This window comes from Canis lupus, chromosome 6 (assembly GCF_011100685.1).
Source record: "Canis lupus familiaris isolate Mischka breed German Shepherd chromosome 6, alternate assembly UU_Cfam_GSD_1.0, whole genome shotgun sequence".
NCBI lineage: Eukaryota > Metazoa > Chordata > Mammalia > Carnivora > Canidae > Canis > Canis lupus.
In genome coordinates this window covers 40486396-40504789 of record NC_049227.1, presented here as the reverse complement: position 1 = coordinate 40504789, position 18394 = coordinate 40486396, and the positions used below count along the sequence as shown (strand labels likewise).

The window sequence follows — 18394 nt, the reverse complement described above, 5'->3', positions numbered from 1 at the left end:
ATGGGTTCCAGGCCAGGAGTGCCATCTCTGTATTTGATAGTAAACACAGAGACACGTATCTCATCTCTCATTATTTATGTATTCCTGAGACACAGAGAGAGGCAGAGACACAGGCAGAGGGAGAAGCAGGCTCCATGCAGGGAGCCCCACGTGGGACTCGATCCCAGGACCCCGGGGTCACACCCTGAGCTGAAGGCAGATGCTCCACCGCTGAGCTCTCCAGGGGTCCCTCATTCCTGGACACTTTAGAAGTGATCTTTTGCTGTGTTGACAGCCTGCTGCAGGACGGCCTCAGTCGCCTCTGCTGGGCCTTTTGAGGGGAGCCTGGGGCGCAGCTCAGTGTGGCTCCAAGTCCAGCCCCAGCCGTGCTCCAAGGAGGACCCTGTTGACATGGGCTCCTATGCCGTTAACACTGTTGCTGTAATCAAGACACAGCTGTCAGGAAATTTGTCCCAGACGCTGACGTTACGGAGATCTAGGTCTTGCTAGTTGGTTTCCCTGGAGTTGCCACAAAATAGATGTATTGGGTCATAGTTTGTGGACGGCAAAAGGTGATTCGGTCCCACCTGTATCTGGAAGCTTTGATGTTAAATCTATCGTCTCCCAGTGAACCTCAGAGCGTGCCTCTAGGGATCCTGCTTTTCAGGGACCCGGGAGCCTCCAGGAATACAAGTTGTTTTGTAGAAATTAACAAGAATATTAAGAAATGAAGAGTAATAGGTCTGTTTTCAAATTATAAACCCCCGAGGTGGCCTGGCCGGGCTGTCTGCACGGGGCCGACATGCACCCCGAGTCTGTCCTGTCCTGGTAGGGCCGGGAGTCCGGGGATGCTAGGATGCACAGTGTGGTGTCGCTCGGGGTCCTGCCAGGAGAGGGGAGCACACAGCAGTTTGAACCGGGGACCAAGCGATGAGGCGCGGTCTGCTCAGGGGAGGGAGCTCGCGACAACAGCAGCTTCAGGGAGCAGCCCGCCACCAGCACTCAGGGCAGGCTTGCCACGGACGCCCCTCGGCACCCCGCCAGCGGGGCTTGGTGGGTGCCTCCCCTCCAGACCCTGAGGCAGTCTGCTCTCTTGCTGCAGGAGGCCCCCCAGGAGGGGTGTCCACAGAGGCATCCGTGGCCCAAGGCTCGCAGAGCCCTGAGGGTGCCGCTGCTGCCGCTGGGCAGGGGTGGGGGAGGTTCTGGGGTGAGAGGGCCCACATGTAGCCGAGGGCCCGTGGACACGGGGTCCCTGTGGCCCCCTTGTACCCGGAGAGCACGCAAGAGAGATCGGGAGGGGGCCTACATCCGATTCCACGGAACAAGTAGGAGGGACGCGCCTGGAGGTGGGGCGACCTGAATGGGTAACTGAGGCAGCGCATTCCTCCGGGGTAGCCCGGGCCAGGGGAGTGGAGGCCCGTCGCGGTAAGGGACACGAGGGGCCTGCTTCCAGTGCTGGAGGGGCTCGTGTCTTCTCTGGCTGAGGCCCATAGCTTAGCAGTCGCGTTCAGAAATAAATCAAGGTAAGTTTGGCCTTTCTTGCCATTGCTGATGCTTCCGTCAGCTGGACGACATGTGATTGACCGTATTTATTGCCCCAAAGTGGCCGCAGAACGGGCCTCCGAGTCACGGCCGGGGTGGGGTCCTGGACCATGTTGGTCCAGTGCCTGCGTTATGGCTGATGATGAGACCTCCCGTCGCCAGCAGGCCTGTGCCTCTGTCCATGGGGCATCTGATGGCCAGCCATGGCGGGGAGGCGTTGGGCCCCGGCAGCCGCTGGGCCCGGGCTGCGATCCGGTCACAGCTCCATCTGGGGCTTCTGTGGGAGAGGCCTGGCCAAGGCCCTGGGAGCCCCGGGGCTGGTGCTCCGCATACGCGGCCGACCTTGGGCCTGCTGGGAGAGCCCCCAGCCCGTATCTCTCCAGCCTGCTTCCTGTTTCCTCCCGTTCCTCCCTGTCTGTTCTGACACGATTTTCCTGTTTATTTTGATTTTACACAGTCCAGCGAAGCGGCTCTCCAGCAGGAAGGTGGCAAGGTAGGAGACCCCTGGCTGCTTTGAGACGTTCTCCTGAAACGGGTCACTGATCGTAGCTTTTTAGAAACATGTTTGGAAAATACTCTTCTCCAAGGTATTGTTGTAAACCTGTGCAAGTCACTTCTCGTGCTCTGGGACTGAAAATAATTCTTGGGGGTGGCTTGTGACAAGAGTGACCGCTGCCGTGGGCAGACCGTGCCTCGCGCGGGGAGGTTTGTGCTGGAATCTCCCAGCTCACCAGGCCTGTGCTGCGAGGTCCGGGAGGGCACGGTGGCATCCCCATGCGTGGCTGTCGATGAGCCCATGGCAGTGTGAGTGAGGGTCTTGGCGAGGCCCGGACGTGGGTTCTGGCTTGCCCGCCCCGCCGGCACCACAGCGAGGAGAAGATGGCAGAGACGTGAAGGACACACTTTGGTGGCCGTCCGTGCGGTGGGAGGTGGCGGCATGGCCGGGTTCCCTGCCCCTGCCCGGCTGGCTCAGCACAGGTCATACGGGCCGCGGTGCCAGTGCCCCCCACAGGACGCCGCACAGTGCGCTCTCGTTTCTCAGGCCTCCGCTTCTAGAGTCGGTTGGCTGCAGTACTGCTGCTTGCCCCGCCAACTATCCCCCTGCCAGCCGTCCCTCCTTGGCCGTCTTTCCCCAGCCATCCCCCCCCCCAGCTGTGCCCCCGCCTGCCCGCCATCCCCTCCCCGGCTGGCCCTCCCCTGCCATCCCCCTGTCCACCAGCTATCCCCCCCCAGCCATCCCTCCTTGCTGTCCCCCATCCACCGGCCATCCTTCCCCAGCCATCCCTCCCTACCGTCCCCCCCAGGCTTTCCCTCCCCTGCCATCCCCCCATCCACTGCCCGTCCTCCCCACACCATCCCCCACCAGCCATCCCTCCCCTGCTGTTCTCCTGTCCGCCAGCCATCCTCCCCCAGCTGTCCCTCCCCCGGTGTCCCTCTCCAGCCGTCCCTCCCCGCCATCACCCCCAGCCGTCCACTCCCCCCCCCCCCCCCCCAGACCTCTGCCTTTTGCACAGCCACTCTGTGGTCCCAGGCAGGGGTCAGCCACAGCCCTGCCACCCCTCCCTGACGCCTCCTCTCTGTTGTGGGCGTGTGGACCTCCTGTGTTGCTCTTTCTGTATAGAGTCCTAGGGCCTAGGAGCCAGCAGAAGCAGAGGTGAAGGCCACCAGCCCCCCTGTGCACTTGTCCTCGCCCTCCCCCGGATAGCAGGGCTCCCAGACTCCTAGGAACAGGGCGTTTGTTTCAACCACACGCAGATCACCAGTCCTCCCTCTGCCTGCCGTGTTCCACCCCAGATGGCTACAGGGCCTGAAACCAAGGAAGGGAGTGCTCTCCCGCCGCCCCCCGGCCTGCGCTGCCTCAGCTCGGGCTCCGCCTGCCTGCTCCTTTGAAACCCCCTCTGAGAACGTGATCTTCCCTTCGCAGACACCTGGTAGGAAAGCCCCGTCCACAGGTGTTTGTAGTCCCTGTCCACAAACGGCCTGTTCTGCATTCTGCACGCAGTTGTCTGCTGCCTCTTTGTCCTTAAAACCAGCACTAGAGTTCTAGGGAAACTCAAAACAGCTGGTGCTTCCACGTCTCAGTGTCTCAACCTTTGCCTGCAGCCCTGTCGCCGCATCGTGGGGTTTGGACCCACCAGCTCTGGCCTCTGCAACCGGGCTGGGGGCGTGACCCAGGTGCAAGTGGCTCTGGGGTCAGTGTGCACATGAGGACCTGGAGGTGCCAGCACAGAGCCGGCCTCAGGACAGGAAAGCACCAGCAGGACCTCCACGGGGCAGCTGCGCGGGCACAGCGCAGGAGGCCCCCCTTGGGGTGTATCAGGGTGGATTTGCACAAACACCTCCCCAGCATGTGCCTAACGTGCTGCCATCTGCCTTCTGGGAGCTCAGGACGGGTGACCCCAGGCTGTGGCTTCTCTGCAGGCTGGTCTCTGGGGCTGGGCTGGGCCGTTTCCTGCCCCAGCAGTGACATCAGGAGCTCTTGTTCGGGCCAAAGTCACAGGCGTTGAAAAGCAGCACTGGACAGAACAGGATGACCTTTGGGCTCTGTGTCCCTCAGGGAGTCCGAGGACATCCACAGGAGGGTGCTCCGTCGCACCCAGGACGCGTCAGGGGACTTGGGATCCCAGGGGCAAAGATGCCCTTCAAACAGTTCTCAGAAAAACTTAAGAAACGCACAGCGTGGGATCCCTGGGTGGCGCAGCGGTTTGGCGCCTGCCTTTGGCCCAGGGCGCGATCCTGGAGACCCGGGATTGAATCCCACATCAGGCTCCCGGTGCATGGAGCCTGCTTCTCCCTCTGCCTATGTCTCTGCCTCTCTCTCTCTCTCTCTCTCTCTCTCTCTGTGACTATCATAAATAAATAAAAATTAAAAAAAATTAAAAAAAAAAAAAAAAAAAGAAACGCACAGCGTCAGTGAATACCAAAAAGGAGAGAGAACTTGTGTGGTGATAACATGGAGACGTTCGGTATAATGTCTAATAGCATCTCATTGAATTCTTAGTCTGCGTTTCGTCCTTGATGGGAGCTGTTCACACATGTCCTCGCTTACAGCTCATTGTGGCTTGTGATCCCCACTTCATAGGCGAGTGAGGCTCAGGGAGGTCGGTGGCTTTCTCAAGGCCCCACAGCTCTGAATGTCAGGCTGCCGAGTTCGGGGCCCGGTCGGCACAGGGGACGCGCCGCAGGCACTCTGCAAACGCCCTGAGACGTTTACGTGCAGGGACATTAGAGCTGATACACTGTCTCAGCAGCCAACAGGACTGTCCCTAGAGTGACTGCAAACGTGTTTGCTGAGCACCTGCCAGGGTGCCGGTGGCTGAGGAGTGAGGGCAGGAGTTCTGAGGGTGCAGGGGTCCGCACAGGCCCACGGGGTGCCTGGGCCGCACAGCCCCTGGCCTGGCCCACAGCGCTGCCCCTGGAGCCTGCTGCCACAGGGGAGCATGCTGTCTCTGCCCCTCCCCGAGCTCGACCCCAGGGGACACCCCCGCTCCCTCCCTGTGGCTGCCACAAATGAAGTAGCAAGAGCACATGTGGGGACGCTAGGTGTGCAGGTCATGGTCCTGAAGTCCTGTTTCCGGGGCCCATGGTGGAAGGTGAGATAATTTCACATCGGAGCGAGGAGTGACGTCGTGTTTTATGACCCGAGGACAAAGTACCCTCACCCATTAACTGCCAGGGAGGGAGTCCAGGAGGTCAGGTTCCAAAGAGCAGCGGGGTTCTCTGTGGCACTTGGGTCACAGCGTCCTGCCGGGACCCTGTTTGGTGGAGGCTGGGGCCCAGGGCTGCCCGGGTCTGGTTCTCACATCAGCCTGCACACTGGAAACGCTCATGTTGACAGAACCCCTGACCCTTCCCCTTTGTGTACTGCTCAAGGGCCTCGTCTGTACTGTCCTGTTGTGTCTTCTCCACAGGCACTTGCACCAATCGGGGGCCCTGACCATTGAGTCCCTGCAGGACCCTGCCCCAGACCCCGTGGAGGGGATGGAGGAGGACATTGCTGACAAGGTAGGGCCTGGGCTGTGGCCTGGGGGACGGGGGACAGGGCTGGCTGCAGGGCTGACAGGGGTGGTGCTGCCACCGGGGGCTGATTACATTCTTCACCAGCCCTCACGTCGTCCAGCAGGTGTCCTCAGGGCCCCGGGGCTGGGGGTGCAAGGGGAGAGGTCGCTTGTACCCCGTGTTCATCTGTGGGCCTATCAGTGCCCTGGCCCTGGAGGCAGGATGTGAGGGTGCTCTGGGTTCAGGGTGCTGACCACAGAGCCAGTGGGGCTGGGTTCCCCCGGCGGCCTTCCTGTGGAAGGGGTGTGACAGCACACGGTCACCTCCTCCCGTCCCCCCATGTGCTTCTCCTCCCATCCCTCCCATCTCCCCCTTGTGCTCCTCCTGCCTCTCGTCCCCCCCACATGCTCCTCTTGACTCCCGTCTCATCCTACCATCCATCTCATCCCCACCACGTGCTCCTCCTGCCTCTCGTTCCCTGCACAAGCTCTTCCTGCTATCCCTCCCGTCCCCCCCACGTACTCCCTCCCGTCCCCCCCACGTGCTCCCTCCCGTCTCCCCTGTCTCCCCAGCGCTCCTCCTCCTTCCTTCTGTCCCCCCGCATGCTCCTCCTCCGTGATTGAGATGGGCCTGCTCCAGTGCAGTGGACACGGCCTCCTGAACAGTTGGCTGGGGATGCAGGCTGTCTTGCCTCCCGGTTCTGACACCCCTGTGTCACTACCAAGGTTGTGTTCCTGGAGAAGCGGGTGTCGGAGCTGGAGAAGGACACAGCTGCCAACGGGGAGCAGCACAGCCGCCTGAGGCAGGAGAACCTGCAGCTGGTGCACAGGTGAGGGGGGCTCTGGTCCTGGTTGCCTGTTGGTGAGGCCCCACCTCGCAGCCTCGGCCACTGCTCTGGAGCAGTCTCCTCATCAGCTGCTGGGAACCAGGTCAGGGGCCAGTGCCCCGGGCCTCCTGAGCGGGGTTCCCGCATGTTGCACTCTCCCCTGGCACCTTTCAGGCCCCGGAAGAAGGCGCGAGGGGAGGCACTACCTCCCCTCTCAGGAGCAGTGGGGCCAGCACCCCCGCCACCCACACCAAGTGCCAGGTAGAGGCTGGCCTTCGATGGAGGCAGAGGCCACGTGGGAAGGCCTGTGTCCCCGATTCTGAGAAGCTTTCCTGACCCTGTGCTGGAGGCAGTCTTGTTACTCTGGACGACTGCTGTGCTCGAGTCACCCACATCATCCCCATCCCCTCCCATGTGTCCTGGGAGGCAGATGCCCCTGCTGCCCCCAGCTTGCAGGCAAGGGCACCGAGGCCCGGGTGAACTGGGGGCTGGACCACCCTGGGAGCAGGCGGGTTCTCGCAGGCACTTAGCGGAGGTGAGGAGACCGGGAAGTGCTGATGGAGAGGACGCACCGTGTGGGCCGGTGGGGCAGCACGCACCAAGGCGGACGGCGCATCACGGAGGCAGTGGTGTGACTTCCCCCGCAGGGACTTTGTGTTGTGTAACCAGTTGTGCCGTGCAGCCTATGAGCCTGGCTCAGGAGCGTGTTCTCTGGGTGGGCCTGGCGGGGCCTAGGTGCCAGGGGGACAGTCTTCTGGGGCTAGGATGGTGGCGATGCCCACGGGGGCGTGAAGGAGGTCCCGCCAGACACTGTGACCTCAGGGAAAGGCCCACCCCCCGCAGCCTCCGTGTGCTCGCTGAGCCCTGACTCGGCAGGTGGACACAGGCCGTGACACCCTCGCGTGGCTCCTGCAGGGGATGCTTGCGTCCCGGGTGCCACTGACCTTCCCGACCCGGCCTCCAGTGTGGGGCAGGCAGGCTGCTCTCTGGATGCGGAGTAGAACGAGTCGTCACGAGGTGCCACCCGGGTGTCACTTGCACGGTAGGAGCAGGTCCTCTGTGCTGTCCAGAGCCTGGGCTGGCCGGCTGCCCCCTGCTCTCACAGCACAGCTGGCTGCGTGGCCCGAGGCTGGGCTGTGGCTCTGCGCCCAGCCTATGCCACATCTCCAGAGACGTTTGCTCTCCCTCCGTGTCCACGTCCAGGGAAACCTGGATGGGCCGCCCTGTCGTTTCTCCCGCTGCCTGGGGAGGCACCGTCTGTCTGATGGGACACACCAGTTACCCATGTATGGACTGGGAAGTCCACGCTCTCCGGCCCAGGGCGTGCGCGGCTCAGGCTGTGTCCTGAGCTCTCCTAAGGACAGCAGGTTCTGCTGCTTCTTGACGGTTCCTGGTTTTCACATTGTTGCCAGCCTGCTGCATGGCTGCTGCCCCTCTCCCTGCACCCCAGATCCCACACAGGCTCTCGTGCTTGGCTTTTTTTTTAAGATTTACTTATGGGGCGCCCAATGGCTCAGTAGGTTAAGTATCTGCCTTCAGCTCAGGTCATGATCTCCGGGTCCTGGGATCGAGCCGCATGTCAGGCTCCCTGCTCGGCAGGGACTCTGCTTCTCCCCTTCCCTTTGACCCTTCCCTCTGCACGTGCGTGCACACTCTCTTTTTTTCAAATAAAGAAATAAAATCTTTTTAAAAATTTATTTCAGAGAGAGAACATGCGTACACATGTGTGAGTGGGAGGGGCAGAGAGAGAATCTCAAGCAGACTCCTCGCAGAACAGGGAGCCCACTATGGGCCCTGATCTCATGACCCTGGCTGGGATCATGACCTGAGCCAAAACTAAGGGTTGGACACAACCAGCTGAGCCACCCAGGTTTCCCTCATGCTTGGTTTCTTGCTTTCTGGATCCCATGTTTTCTTCTTCTCGTGCTCATTGGTTGTCTGCAGAGGACATCCTGGATGGTTGCGGGGGAGTGGGGGATGCACAGGAGCAGGCTCTTGAGGCCTCGTGTGCCTGGGGCGTGTTGTGCACTGATCGTGTGGCCGGGTCTGGAACTATAGCCGGAAGCAGGGCTCCCAGGAACCTGGCAGGCGGGCTCTGCTGCCCTCTGTGGGGTCTGAGTTCTCCCCCTGGACGCCGGAGGATCTCGTTTCCTGTGCTGGCACGTGGGTTCCAATGTTTTCATCTCAAAGATATCCCTCAGCTTCAGGAAGGTTTTATTTTTTTTAATCTATTTTAAATTTTATTTATTCATGAGAGACACACAGAGAGAGGCAGAGACACAGGTGGAGGGAGAAGCAGGCTCTGTGCAGGGGCCGGAAGCGGGACTCAATCCCGGGACCCCGGGTCATGCCCTGAGCCCAAGGCAGATGCTCAAACACTGGGCCACCCGGGCGCCCACGGGAAGGTTTTCAGAATGATTTCTCTATACTTTATTTTGCTTTATTTCCTTATTTGTCTGAACTTTTGTTCATCAAATGTGTTAAACCTTCTGGGACTTTCTTTTCCTTTTCATTACTTCCCCGTTCTTTAAGGTGGGCATGGAGCTTGATCTCAGAATCCAAGCTTAGCTCAAGAGTCGGACGCTGAATCCCAGAGCTGCCCAGGCACCCCATGTTTCTCTTTTTAAAAATATAATATCCTCGGTTTTCTCCTTCAACTCTCCTACTGAACTTAAAATTTTTTTCTTCTCAAATTGTCAATTTCTAAGAATTAGTTTCTAAATGTCCTCCTGACGTGCTGCTCCTGTTGCCTGGAGTGGTATCCACTGAGCTGTGAATTGTAAGGCCTTTCTCCTGCGCGAGGTCCTCCTCTGTGTTTGCATTGGCTGCATTGCGTCAACACACTTCCCATGGAGCTCCGTTCGCTCTCAGGTGTGACACACCAAAAAGAGGTTGAGAAGCCTATGTGCGTGCACAGCTTGGGGCCGGGGCTTGGGCTCCGTGGGCAGGGCCTGGAGCCCTTGTCTTCAGGGTGGTCAGCCCTTGTGTCCCACAGCTGGGCGTGGTGGGCAGGGGCAGGGCCCCGGTGTGAACATTTCCTCTGTCCTCATGTTCTTGCAAACTCCTGCTCTCGCCTCTGCCGTGGTGACCTGGCTGCCCAGCCTGCAGTGTCGGTGCAAGGTGCTACCGGGGGTGGGCACCTGGGAGGGCTCCTATCCACGCACTGGGACTGCCTGAGAGCGATGGAGACCGTCCCCGCTGTTGGGACGTTGCCAGGGTTCTGAGGCCCTGGGTGCGGGTATGGGACGCAGGGGCCGTCTAGGGGGCACACGCTCTGTTTCAGAACATCCCCGACCACAGCTGTGGGTGGGAGTCTCCCCAGCTCTGCCGCCCCGCCTCCAGGTGGGCACAGACAGGCAGAGCAGAAGGCCTCTTACCCCCCCTTCACCTTCACAGAGCCAATGCCCTTGAGGAGCAGCTGAAGGAGCAGGAGCTGCGAGCCTGTGAGATGGCGCTGGAGGAGGCGCGGAGGCACCGAGAACTGGTGTGCAAGTTGGAGCGGGAGCGGAGCATCGAGGTGGAGAGCCTGCAGGCCAGGTGGGGCGCTCCCCTGGGGCTGGCCTGGCCGAGGGCTGCTGGGGATGGAGCAGGGTTAGGGGAAAGGGGAAAGCCCCCTGAGGAAAGCTGTCACACCGCTCCAGATGCGAGTGCTCAGACCCCGCGCGCTGCCATCCTCCTGGCCAGAGCACCAGCCCTTTCTGGGACTTGACGGAAGTGCCTTCCTGCTCCTATGGAGTTAAGCCTTTGAAAAGTCAGGAAGGGGGGTGCACGGCCTGCACACGACATCAGTAAAAGTTCGAGAGCAACGGCAGCCCCGCGCGGGGTCCAGGCTGGAGGGATGCCACCTGCGTACAGCGGGGCCAGCGAGCAGAGCTCTGAGAGTGTTGCTGAGAGAGAACCTGCATGTGTCGGCAGACAGGTGAAGAGGCTCCTGAGAGCCCACCTGAGAGCCCCCCAGAGCTCCTCAGGGAGGGGGGCATTTCATAGGGCTTGTGAGCTGAGCCAGAGCCGCTTTCAGAACTTGTGAGAGGACTCCATGTCTTGTGGCTCTAGCCCTCTCCAGCTCCTGGGGCTGGGGCACGTTGTCGTTACCAGAGAAGAGCTCGGTGCATTTTGCAGAGTTCGGCCATGGAAGGGGCTGCACGTGGAGCCGTGCCGGCCATCTGGACTTGGGCCCTCCTTGCGTGCAGACGGAGTGGGGTGCTGCTCGGGGCCGGCGAGGCCCGGGCAGCTGGCTGACCTTGTTCCTGGGCCTCGGCGGTGTGGTTCAGTGTTCCTCCCCTAGGGCTCTGTACAGGACAGTACCTGCCAGGTGTGACGTAGACCGGGTGTCCTGACGCCCTAGGGGAACCAGGCAGGATTCCATGTCACTGCTTCAGAGCAGTCCTGCCGCCCACTCTGCGCCTGGGTCCGGTCAGCCTCCTGCACTTCCTAGGGGCTGGAGGGGGGCAGATCAGGGCCCTGAGATCAGCCCAGCCCAGAGGCAGCTCCGGCGTGGCCTCAGCCCACGGTGGTCAGTACAGGGGGCTGCAGGAGGCAGCACTATGGTGAGGACTGGAAAGGAACCAGCGTCCTTGGAGAGAGGCCGAGTCTGTGGCTGGCGCGGGGGAGGAGCCAGCGGAGCCTGCAGCATGTCCTAGCGTCAGAACATAGGGGAAGTGCTCAGACACATCCACACGGTGATGGGCCACTCCCAGGGCTCCTGGTGGTCAAAGCCGGGACACTTGGAGTATCACACTGATGATAATACTGTTGGACCATAACCCGACGCGAAAGGAAAGGTGAGGACCGAGGAAGAAGTGGAGGGGAGCGCACAAGCCCTCCCTACAGAGGAATCCCAGATGATAACCTGGGCGCACGCTGGGCCCAGTGACCCGACGGGAGGAGACACCTGCAGACGCACCTCACCGGGTGACCCGGCTCGGCATCACCCGTGGAGTCGTGTGGACCCAGGTGCCTGATCTGGTGACGAGGGCACCTCCCCTCTGTGACCGTCCCGTCACGAGACACACCAGACACGCCCGGGGTGAGGGGCGTCGTACCATATACGGGACCAGAACTGATCAAACCGCCAGGGTCCTGAAAAGCCAGAGGAGTCCTGCAGACCGCCAGCGACCAGGGGGACGCAGGAGACCAGGCGGCTGAGGGCAGTGTGGCCCGGGGGGCCCTGGGATGGGAAATAAAGGGAGACTGTGGTGTGGTGACTAGTATGTCCTGGGGTGGCCGAGGGCTGTGGCAAGGGCACTGCGGCAATGAACACATGCCATGCGGGAAGCTGTAAGGGGCCAGGGTTGTGTTTATGGTTTTATAAACCCAGAAGTATCCCCACGCCCAGAGTATGTTTAATCACCGTCCTGGCTTACAGAAGAGCTGGGCCCTCAGGTGCCCGAGTGGTGCATAAGGGCTGGGGTGTGTTGGGGAGCCTGTCTGCGTCCCCAGTGGCTCCCAGCAGGGCTGCTGAGACCGTGGGCTCCCACCCTCAAGGAGACCCGTTTCTTGGGTGTGAGGTCGCAGCCTCGCTGTTGTGTCTCAGGCTGCAGCAGCTGGACGAGGAGAACGGGGAGCTGAGGTCCTGCACGCCCTGCCTGAAGGCTAACATCGAGCGCCTGGAGGAGGTGAGCAGTTAGCTGGGAGCACTGCGTACACGGGGCCCAGCCCCCAGCACGCGGCCTGAGGTCAGCTGGGCCAGCTGCAGGGCAGCCCCCCAGCCAGGGCTATGACCACAGGCCCGGAGGACGTGCTGCTCTGTAGAGCAAGCTGATGACGCTGGCGGGGACAGGCACAGCCTGGGCCTGGCCGTCACTTTGCTGGAAGGTGTTGGTCCCTGCTTGGCGTCCCATCTTTCCCACGGACATGGGACCCATGGGTGCAGAGGTTCAGCTGAGAGGAACCTGCAGTCCGATTCTAGGCTGATGGCCTTGAGGGGCCGACCAGCTGGACCCTTGTGCCCTGTCCTGCAGGTGTTCACTCGAGAGGCCTTGCTCCCCCAGCCTCCCCTCCCTGCCAGGACATCCAAGACCACATGGGCTCTGGCTCCCGTGCGCAGTTTCCGCGGAGTGACCATGGGTCAGATCCTGGTCTTGCGTGGGTCGTCCCTGCCCTGCCTCCCCTGAGAAGCTGCCCCTGTGGCCTGTACAGCCACCCCACACCAAGAGCTCCCCAGGCCCACCTGTGTGCTTGCTGTGTGCACCTCAGCCATGATGGGGTGGCTCGCACGCACCCTGCATGTCCTGAGCCCGCTCAGGAAAGCTCCGTGGACAGGGCAGCAGGCAGGCATGTTGGCAGCCAGTACCCTACTTTCACAGGAGAAGCAGAAGTTGCTGGATGAGATTGAAGAGTTGTCCCTGCGGCTCAGTGATGAGCAGGAGAACAGGAGGAAGCTGGGGGACAGGTTGAGTCACGAGAGGCACCAGTTCCAGAGGGACAAGGAGGCCACCCAGGAGGTGAGCATGGTGCGCCCATGTCCTGAGACCTGAGGCTGGTAACCGCATCGTGCTGGGCAGGGGTGCTGGGCGTGAGGTGTTTGGGGAGGGTGGGCTTGTCATCTGCTTGGGACTGGCCTGGAAGCCGAGGGCAGAGTGCCGGGAGCCCAGCTCACCCCCGTGGTTGCCCGCAGCTGATTGAGGACCTGCGCAGGCAGCTGGAGCACCTGCAGCTTTTCAAGCTGGAGGCCGAGCAGAGGAGGGGCCGGGGCAGCAGCGTGGGCCTGCAGGAGTACAACAGCCGCACCCGCGAGAGTGAGCTGGAGCAGGAGGTCCGCAGGCTGAAGCAGGTGCGGGCAGACTCACCCTGCACCCCTGCAGGAGGGGCAGGGGCGTGCGGGGGCGGGTCCGGAGCCACAAGCCCCGTCGGGGCCAGTGCTGTGTGGGCTCAGCCAAGAATGACGCTGCTGTCCCGTCCCTGACCCAGGACAACCGGAACCTGAAGGAGCAGAATGATGAGCTCAACGGGCAGATCATCAACCTGAGCATCCAGGGCGCCAAGAACCTCTTCTCCACGTCCTTCTCAGAGTCCCTGGCTGCGGAGATCAGCTCTGTCTCCCGAGATGAGGTAAGGCCCGTGCAGGCTCGGCGCCCCGACGCGCCACAGTCTGTGCACCGGCCTGGCACTGACCATTGCTCTTCCCATAGCTCATGGACGCAATTCAGAAGCAGGAGGAGATAAACTTCCGCCTGCAGGACTACATTGACCGCATCATCGTGGCCATCATGGAGACCAACCCTTCCATCCTGGAGGTTAAATAGAGGCAGGAAGGCCCAGCCGGTGGGCCCAGCACCCCATCCGCACCCAAGAGATGGCCACAGTGCGCGCACAGCTGAGACCAGCGGCTGGGCTGGGGTGCATTGACGGGTCTGCAGAGGGAGAACAGTGGGAGCCCTGGGATCGGGGCCCATGCAGGAGAGGGTAGGACTGGGCCTACTGTCCGCAGAGATGCAGAGACCACATCTCAGGCTCAGGCGAGCCCTTCTGCAAGCTCCCGCCCATGTGGAGACCCCCTGCCGCCCTGCCCATCAGGGAGGAGAGGAAGGCTACATCCCCGCGGTGTGCTGCCCCGTGCCTCACCTGGACGTCACAGGGGCCCCAGGACCCTCTCGCCACAGGCGGTGCTGTGGGGAGTACAGGTGGGCGAGGCAGTGCACACTAGGGTCCGCTAGAAGCCGCAGGACCCGTCAGCTGCTCAGGCCATGAGCTGCCAGGCGCACTGCAGTCCAGCTTCAGACCCAGGGACCTCCAGGCCACGCAGCTGTTCCCACGGCCCAGACCCTTGCTGCACTAACCCCCCTGGGGGCCGGGGCAGGAACCTCCGCTCTGAGTCAGGACTCGCGAGTCGCTCCATGTGGAGTGTGCTCTCCGGATGGGGTGCGGTGCGGGTGGAGAGTGGAGAGTGTCCTGGTGAGAAACGGCGCCCCCGTGGCCGTGGCCACCCTGGGTGAGGTCCCGATCCCCAGGCCAGAGGCCCAGTGTCTGGAAGCAGCTTCCTCTGGGAGTTGGAAGCCACTGATGTGGCCGTCCTTCCCCGAGCCACGTTCTGTGGGAGGCCGGGCGGTGCAGGTTGTCAGGAGCAGAGAACAGCCCCCCAGCAACGTGGGGCTTCCTTCGAGGAGGCCGTTGCCTGGCCCTGGTTCACCCCTGCCAGGCTCTGCCCACTGTGGGGGCTGCTGGGCCTGCCCCCACCCTGAGCCTGAGCACGGACCAGGAGCCCCTGAGTGCTCCCGGGTGGGTCAAGGCCCTACACACAGGCTGGCCATGCTGTGTGCGAGGGCGTGTGTGAGGCGTGTGTGTGCGTGTGCGTGCGTGTGTGTGGGCGTGTGTGCCCCCTGCATCCTCCATCCTCCCTGTGGCCCACATTGTACACTAAGATTTAAGACGTTGCCTCGTATTGTACATTTTGGGGAAAGCCTTGGGTGTAAATCAGTGTAAACTTGCAGGAGAGATTTTTCTATCATGTAGAGTAGGTATTTTTTATAGATTGAAGGTTGATCAATTTTTTAATACTTCCAAGAGAGAAAACTATCTGTGTATACACATAAAATATATATATGTATGATAATAAATACTGGAACTCTGCTTTCCGTGCCCAGCTCTGTCCCGCGGACGCTGACGCAGGTCTGTTTCTGTCCGTCACTCAGCGGCCCCGTAACCATAAAGCAGAGTTGCCGGGAGGTGTTCTGCACGGACGCCCCGGCCTCCGCTTGCACAGTGACCCTGTCTCCTTCCCCGGGAGAAGGACTCTTGAGGCAGAGCAGTGGTGGTCTGTGTGCTCGGGGGCAAGGCCACGATAGTCTCCTGAGGATTAGAGCTGCCTGTGCACAGAGGTCCGACGGCCCCCCAGGGAGGGGTGTGAGGCGTCCGGCTGCAGGAGAGCCCTCCTGGAGGCCCCAGGGTGCCACCTCCAGGCTGCATACCGGCAGAGCTCAGCTGAGGGGCCCTCCTGGGGCGTGGGGGCCACAGGGGCACATCACAGGCCAGGATGTGTAACCAGGGATCAGGGCCTGTGGGTCATGCAGATCACTCCCACCAGAACCACACACCCCGACAGGATTCGGCTCCAGGATCAGGAAGGTAGCCTGGGCGGCCAGGCTGGGGAGGAGAGCCCAGGTACCACTGTCATCACAGGGAGGACGATGAGAAGGTTCTGGGGATGAGTGGGCAAGGCTGATTGGAAGTGGGAGTTGTTAGCCCGCGGCCCAGGCATCCACAGGAGCAGCCAGCGTGCATTTACCACCTTGCTCACGCTGAGCTACCTGTGTGTTGGACACAGATATACCAACGGAGGCCTGGGGGAGGCCGAGGACCCCACCCCCAACCCAGCAGGGCCCTGAAGGGGCTTGAGCCCAGATGTGCTGGCCACGGGTCAACGACCTGAGAGCAGTGGTGAATGGACACAGCCTGGCTGGTGATGAGCAGGGATCCCAGGACTCCAGAGGGTCCCCAAGGTCAGGCCTGGGAGACCTGGATGCTCTGTGGGGTGGCAGTGAGGGGGAACCTGGGGGGCTGTTGGGGTGTGGACACGTCCAAGGCCAAGACCCTGCGCAGAGCCACTTCCCTGCTAGTTTTCCAGGGTCTGGGGTGAGTGATACTGCAGGTCCCACCTGCGGTCCTAGTGCCCAGAGTGGACAGTTCCCTATGCAGGCGGTGCGACGGGCTCCTGTTGCCAAGCCGGTCAGTGGGACTTTTGCCCTGGTGCCCACAGGTGGGACCAGCAGAACTGGGGGCTGGGGACAGATGGCACTGTTGAGGCATTGGCTGCAGGCCCCAACCCCAGGGTCAGGTCGGTGGGGGTCCAGGAGAGCCCTGTCCCCAGCCTGATGCCCTGGGTGACCCTGGCCCTCTGCCTACCCTGTGCGTCTGGAGCCCACAGATGGAGAAGCTGGAAGCGGGGAGGACGCCTGGCTCCATCGGGTGTTTTGTTTATGCTCTTAAACCCGTAGGGGCCTGTGCACTGTCTGGCCCCCTGGCCGCCCAGGCCTGGCCCCTGCCCTGGGCTTCCCAGCCTCCCTGGCCCCCGGGGCACAGGGTGGGGCCACAGAACACTTGGTGGAACTCCACCGTAAATGCAAACAGCAGTGCTCACTGCCAGCCAGGAAGCCCCCCCGCCCTCCACCCTAACCCTGAAGTGCCCCGGTCTGTCTTAGGTCAGCCCTTGTTGGTAGGGGACCGCTTGACCTTCCAGGTCTTGGCTCCTGGCGTGTGGGTGCTTGCCGTCCTGGGTCCTCCAGCTGTCCGTCAGTGCTGAAGGGAGGGCGCCCCGCGTGCCCCCAGCCTGGCTGCCCCAGCACTGCCCCTCCACCTGCTGGCAGTTCAGAGGCTGGGAGCTGCAGGCCCCAGGAAGGGCCCTTCCTGGTCACTGGCCGTGGGCGCTTCGCAGAGTGGGCACTGAGGGGTCACCTGAAAGCTGGCCCGAGCACAGGTCACGCACCTCAGCACGGTGTCCTGCACCGGCCTCCCGTGGCTCAGCATGCGTGTCCCACCGCGGAGGGTCCCTGTGCCCAAATGCCACCAGGATCTCCACTGTGTGAGGCCCTTGGGGTGTCTCGCTCACCGTTGCGTGCCAACGCCCGTAGCAGCACGGGCACCCACAGGATTCGCACAGGGGCACTCGCCCAAAGCTTCCAGCTGAGCGCCCAGCTCCCGGCCTCGGACAGGGTCGGCCTCGGACAGGGTCGCGGAGCAGCTCGCCCGAGACCGCCACGTGCTGGCTGGGCTCCCCGCCTCTGAAACACTGCGAGGGGCCTGGTTCAGGGCCAGCAGCTTCTGTGGGGGGCCACGTGCTTGTGGACGCCGGTGCACACAGCCGCCCCAGCCAGTGTCGGGAAGGGGAGTGTAGTCCCTGAGCACCCCCAGGACGGCCCTCGACCGTGCCCTCGTGGGGTGCCGCAGCCACAGGCAGCGGGGAGGGGAAGGCAGCCAGGGGCGCTCGGGGCGGCGGCCTTCCAGGGCCCTCGGCCGCCGCCCGTGTCCCACCTCCGGCGCCCCCGCCCCCACCCCGGCCTGCAGGCACAGGGGCTCCCGCACGACCAGTGAGTGCCCCGGCTCCCCCGCTCCCCCGCTCCCCAGCCCTGGGCTCAGCCCCCGCGCCGCCCGAGGGAGCTTGGCGGGACAGGCTGGGCCTGGGGGGCCTGGGGGGGCTCCGGGGCCGTCGCGCGGCGACACCCCGGCAAGGCCGCTGCCCGGGGCGGGGCCTCCCGCTGGGCCCCGGGCTCGGCGCTCGTGTTTTAAAAAAAGAAAAAAGGCATGTTTTAAATAAAGACAGAGCTAGGGCTCTCGGTGTTAGTCTTTTTTTTCCTTTTAAATATTCATTTATGTATTTGAGCTAGGCGAGCACAGGCGGGGGCGGGGGCGGGGGCGGGCCCCGGCGTCACGCCGAGCCGCGGCCGACGCTCCGCCCCTGCGCCCCCGCGTCGCGGCCCCTCCCTTCCCGGGGAGCCGAGGCCACGGGGTCACGTGACCGGGTTACGCAGTAAGGGCCGAGGCCGGGTGTCCGCCCAGGTCGCCCCCCGAGCCCGGGGCGCTAGCGGGGGGAGGCGGGGGTCGGCGACCCGGGAGAGCGCCCGTGCGGGCGGCCGCAGCCGCCCGCCGCCGGCAAGGCGCAGCCGGAAGCGCAGGAGCGGGGCCGTGCGGGAGCCCCGCCCCCTTCCCCCCGCGCACGGCATTCTGGGAGTCGTAGTCTCAGTCCCTTCCGGGAGCTTCCCTTCCGCCAGTCCGAGAGGGACTGGACACGCCGTGCCGTCCGGAGCGCGGAGCTCGGTCACGTCCCGCGGTGCTGGCGGGCGGGGCGGCCTGAGCAGTCGGCGGGTGCCTGTCGGCCCGCCGCCGAGGACTACGACTCCCGGTTCGCACCGCGCGCCGGGCACCGCCCCGAGCTTCCGGCCTGGCGGCGCCGCGCGGCCCTCTGGGAGCGGTAGTCCGCGCGCGCGATTCACAGCGCTCAGTGCGCCCCGGGCGCGCCGTAGCCGCGGGGCCCGACCGGGCGCTACGCTACGGAGGCGGCGCAGGGCGTGCGGCGGGCGGGGCGGACGGGGCGGCTCCGCCACTCGGCGCGGGAGG

General features: G+C 63.0%; 1 protein-coding gene across 1 annotated transcript in view; it reads left to right on the top strand.

The window, feature by feature from the left end:
• RAB11FIP3 (RAB11 family interacting protein 3) overlaps positions 1-14914 on the top strand; it is a 79673-nt gene extending 64759 nt beyond the window's left edge. The window contains exons 7-15 of the mRNA XM_038538943.1: positions 1979-2014; positions 5433-5526; positions 6246-6349; positions 9743-9883; positions 11880-11961; positions 12652-12789; positions 12963-13118; positions 13256-13396; positions 13477-14914. Of these exons, the coding sequence (XP_038394871.1) occupies positions 1979-2014; positions 5433-5526; positions 6246-6349; positions 9743-9883; positions 11880-11961; positions 12652-12789; positions 12963-13118; positions 13256-13396; positions 13477-13590 (1006 nt within the window). The 3' untranslated portion in view covers positions 13591-14914. The remainder of the gene's footprint in view (positions 1-1978; positions 2015-5432; positions 5527-6245; positions 6350-9742; positions 9884-11879; positions 11962-12651; positions 12790-12962; positions 13119-13255; positions 13397-13476) is intronic.
• The last annotated feature ends 3480 nt before the right edge of the window (positions 14915-18394 follow it).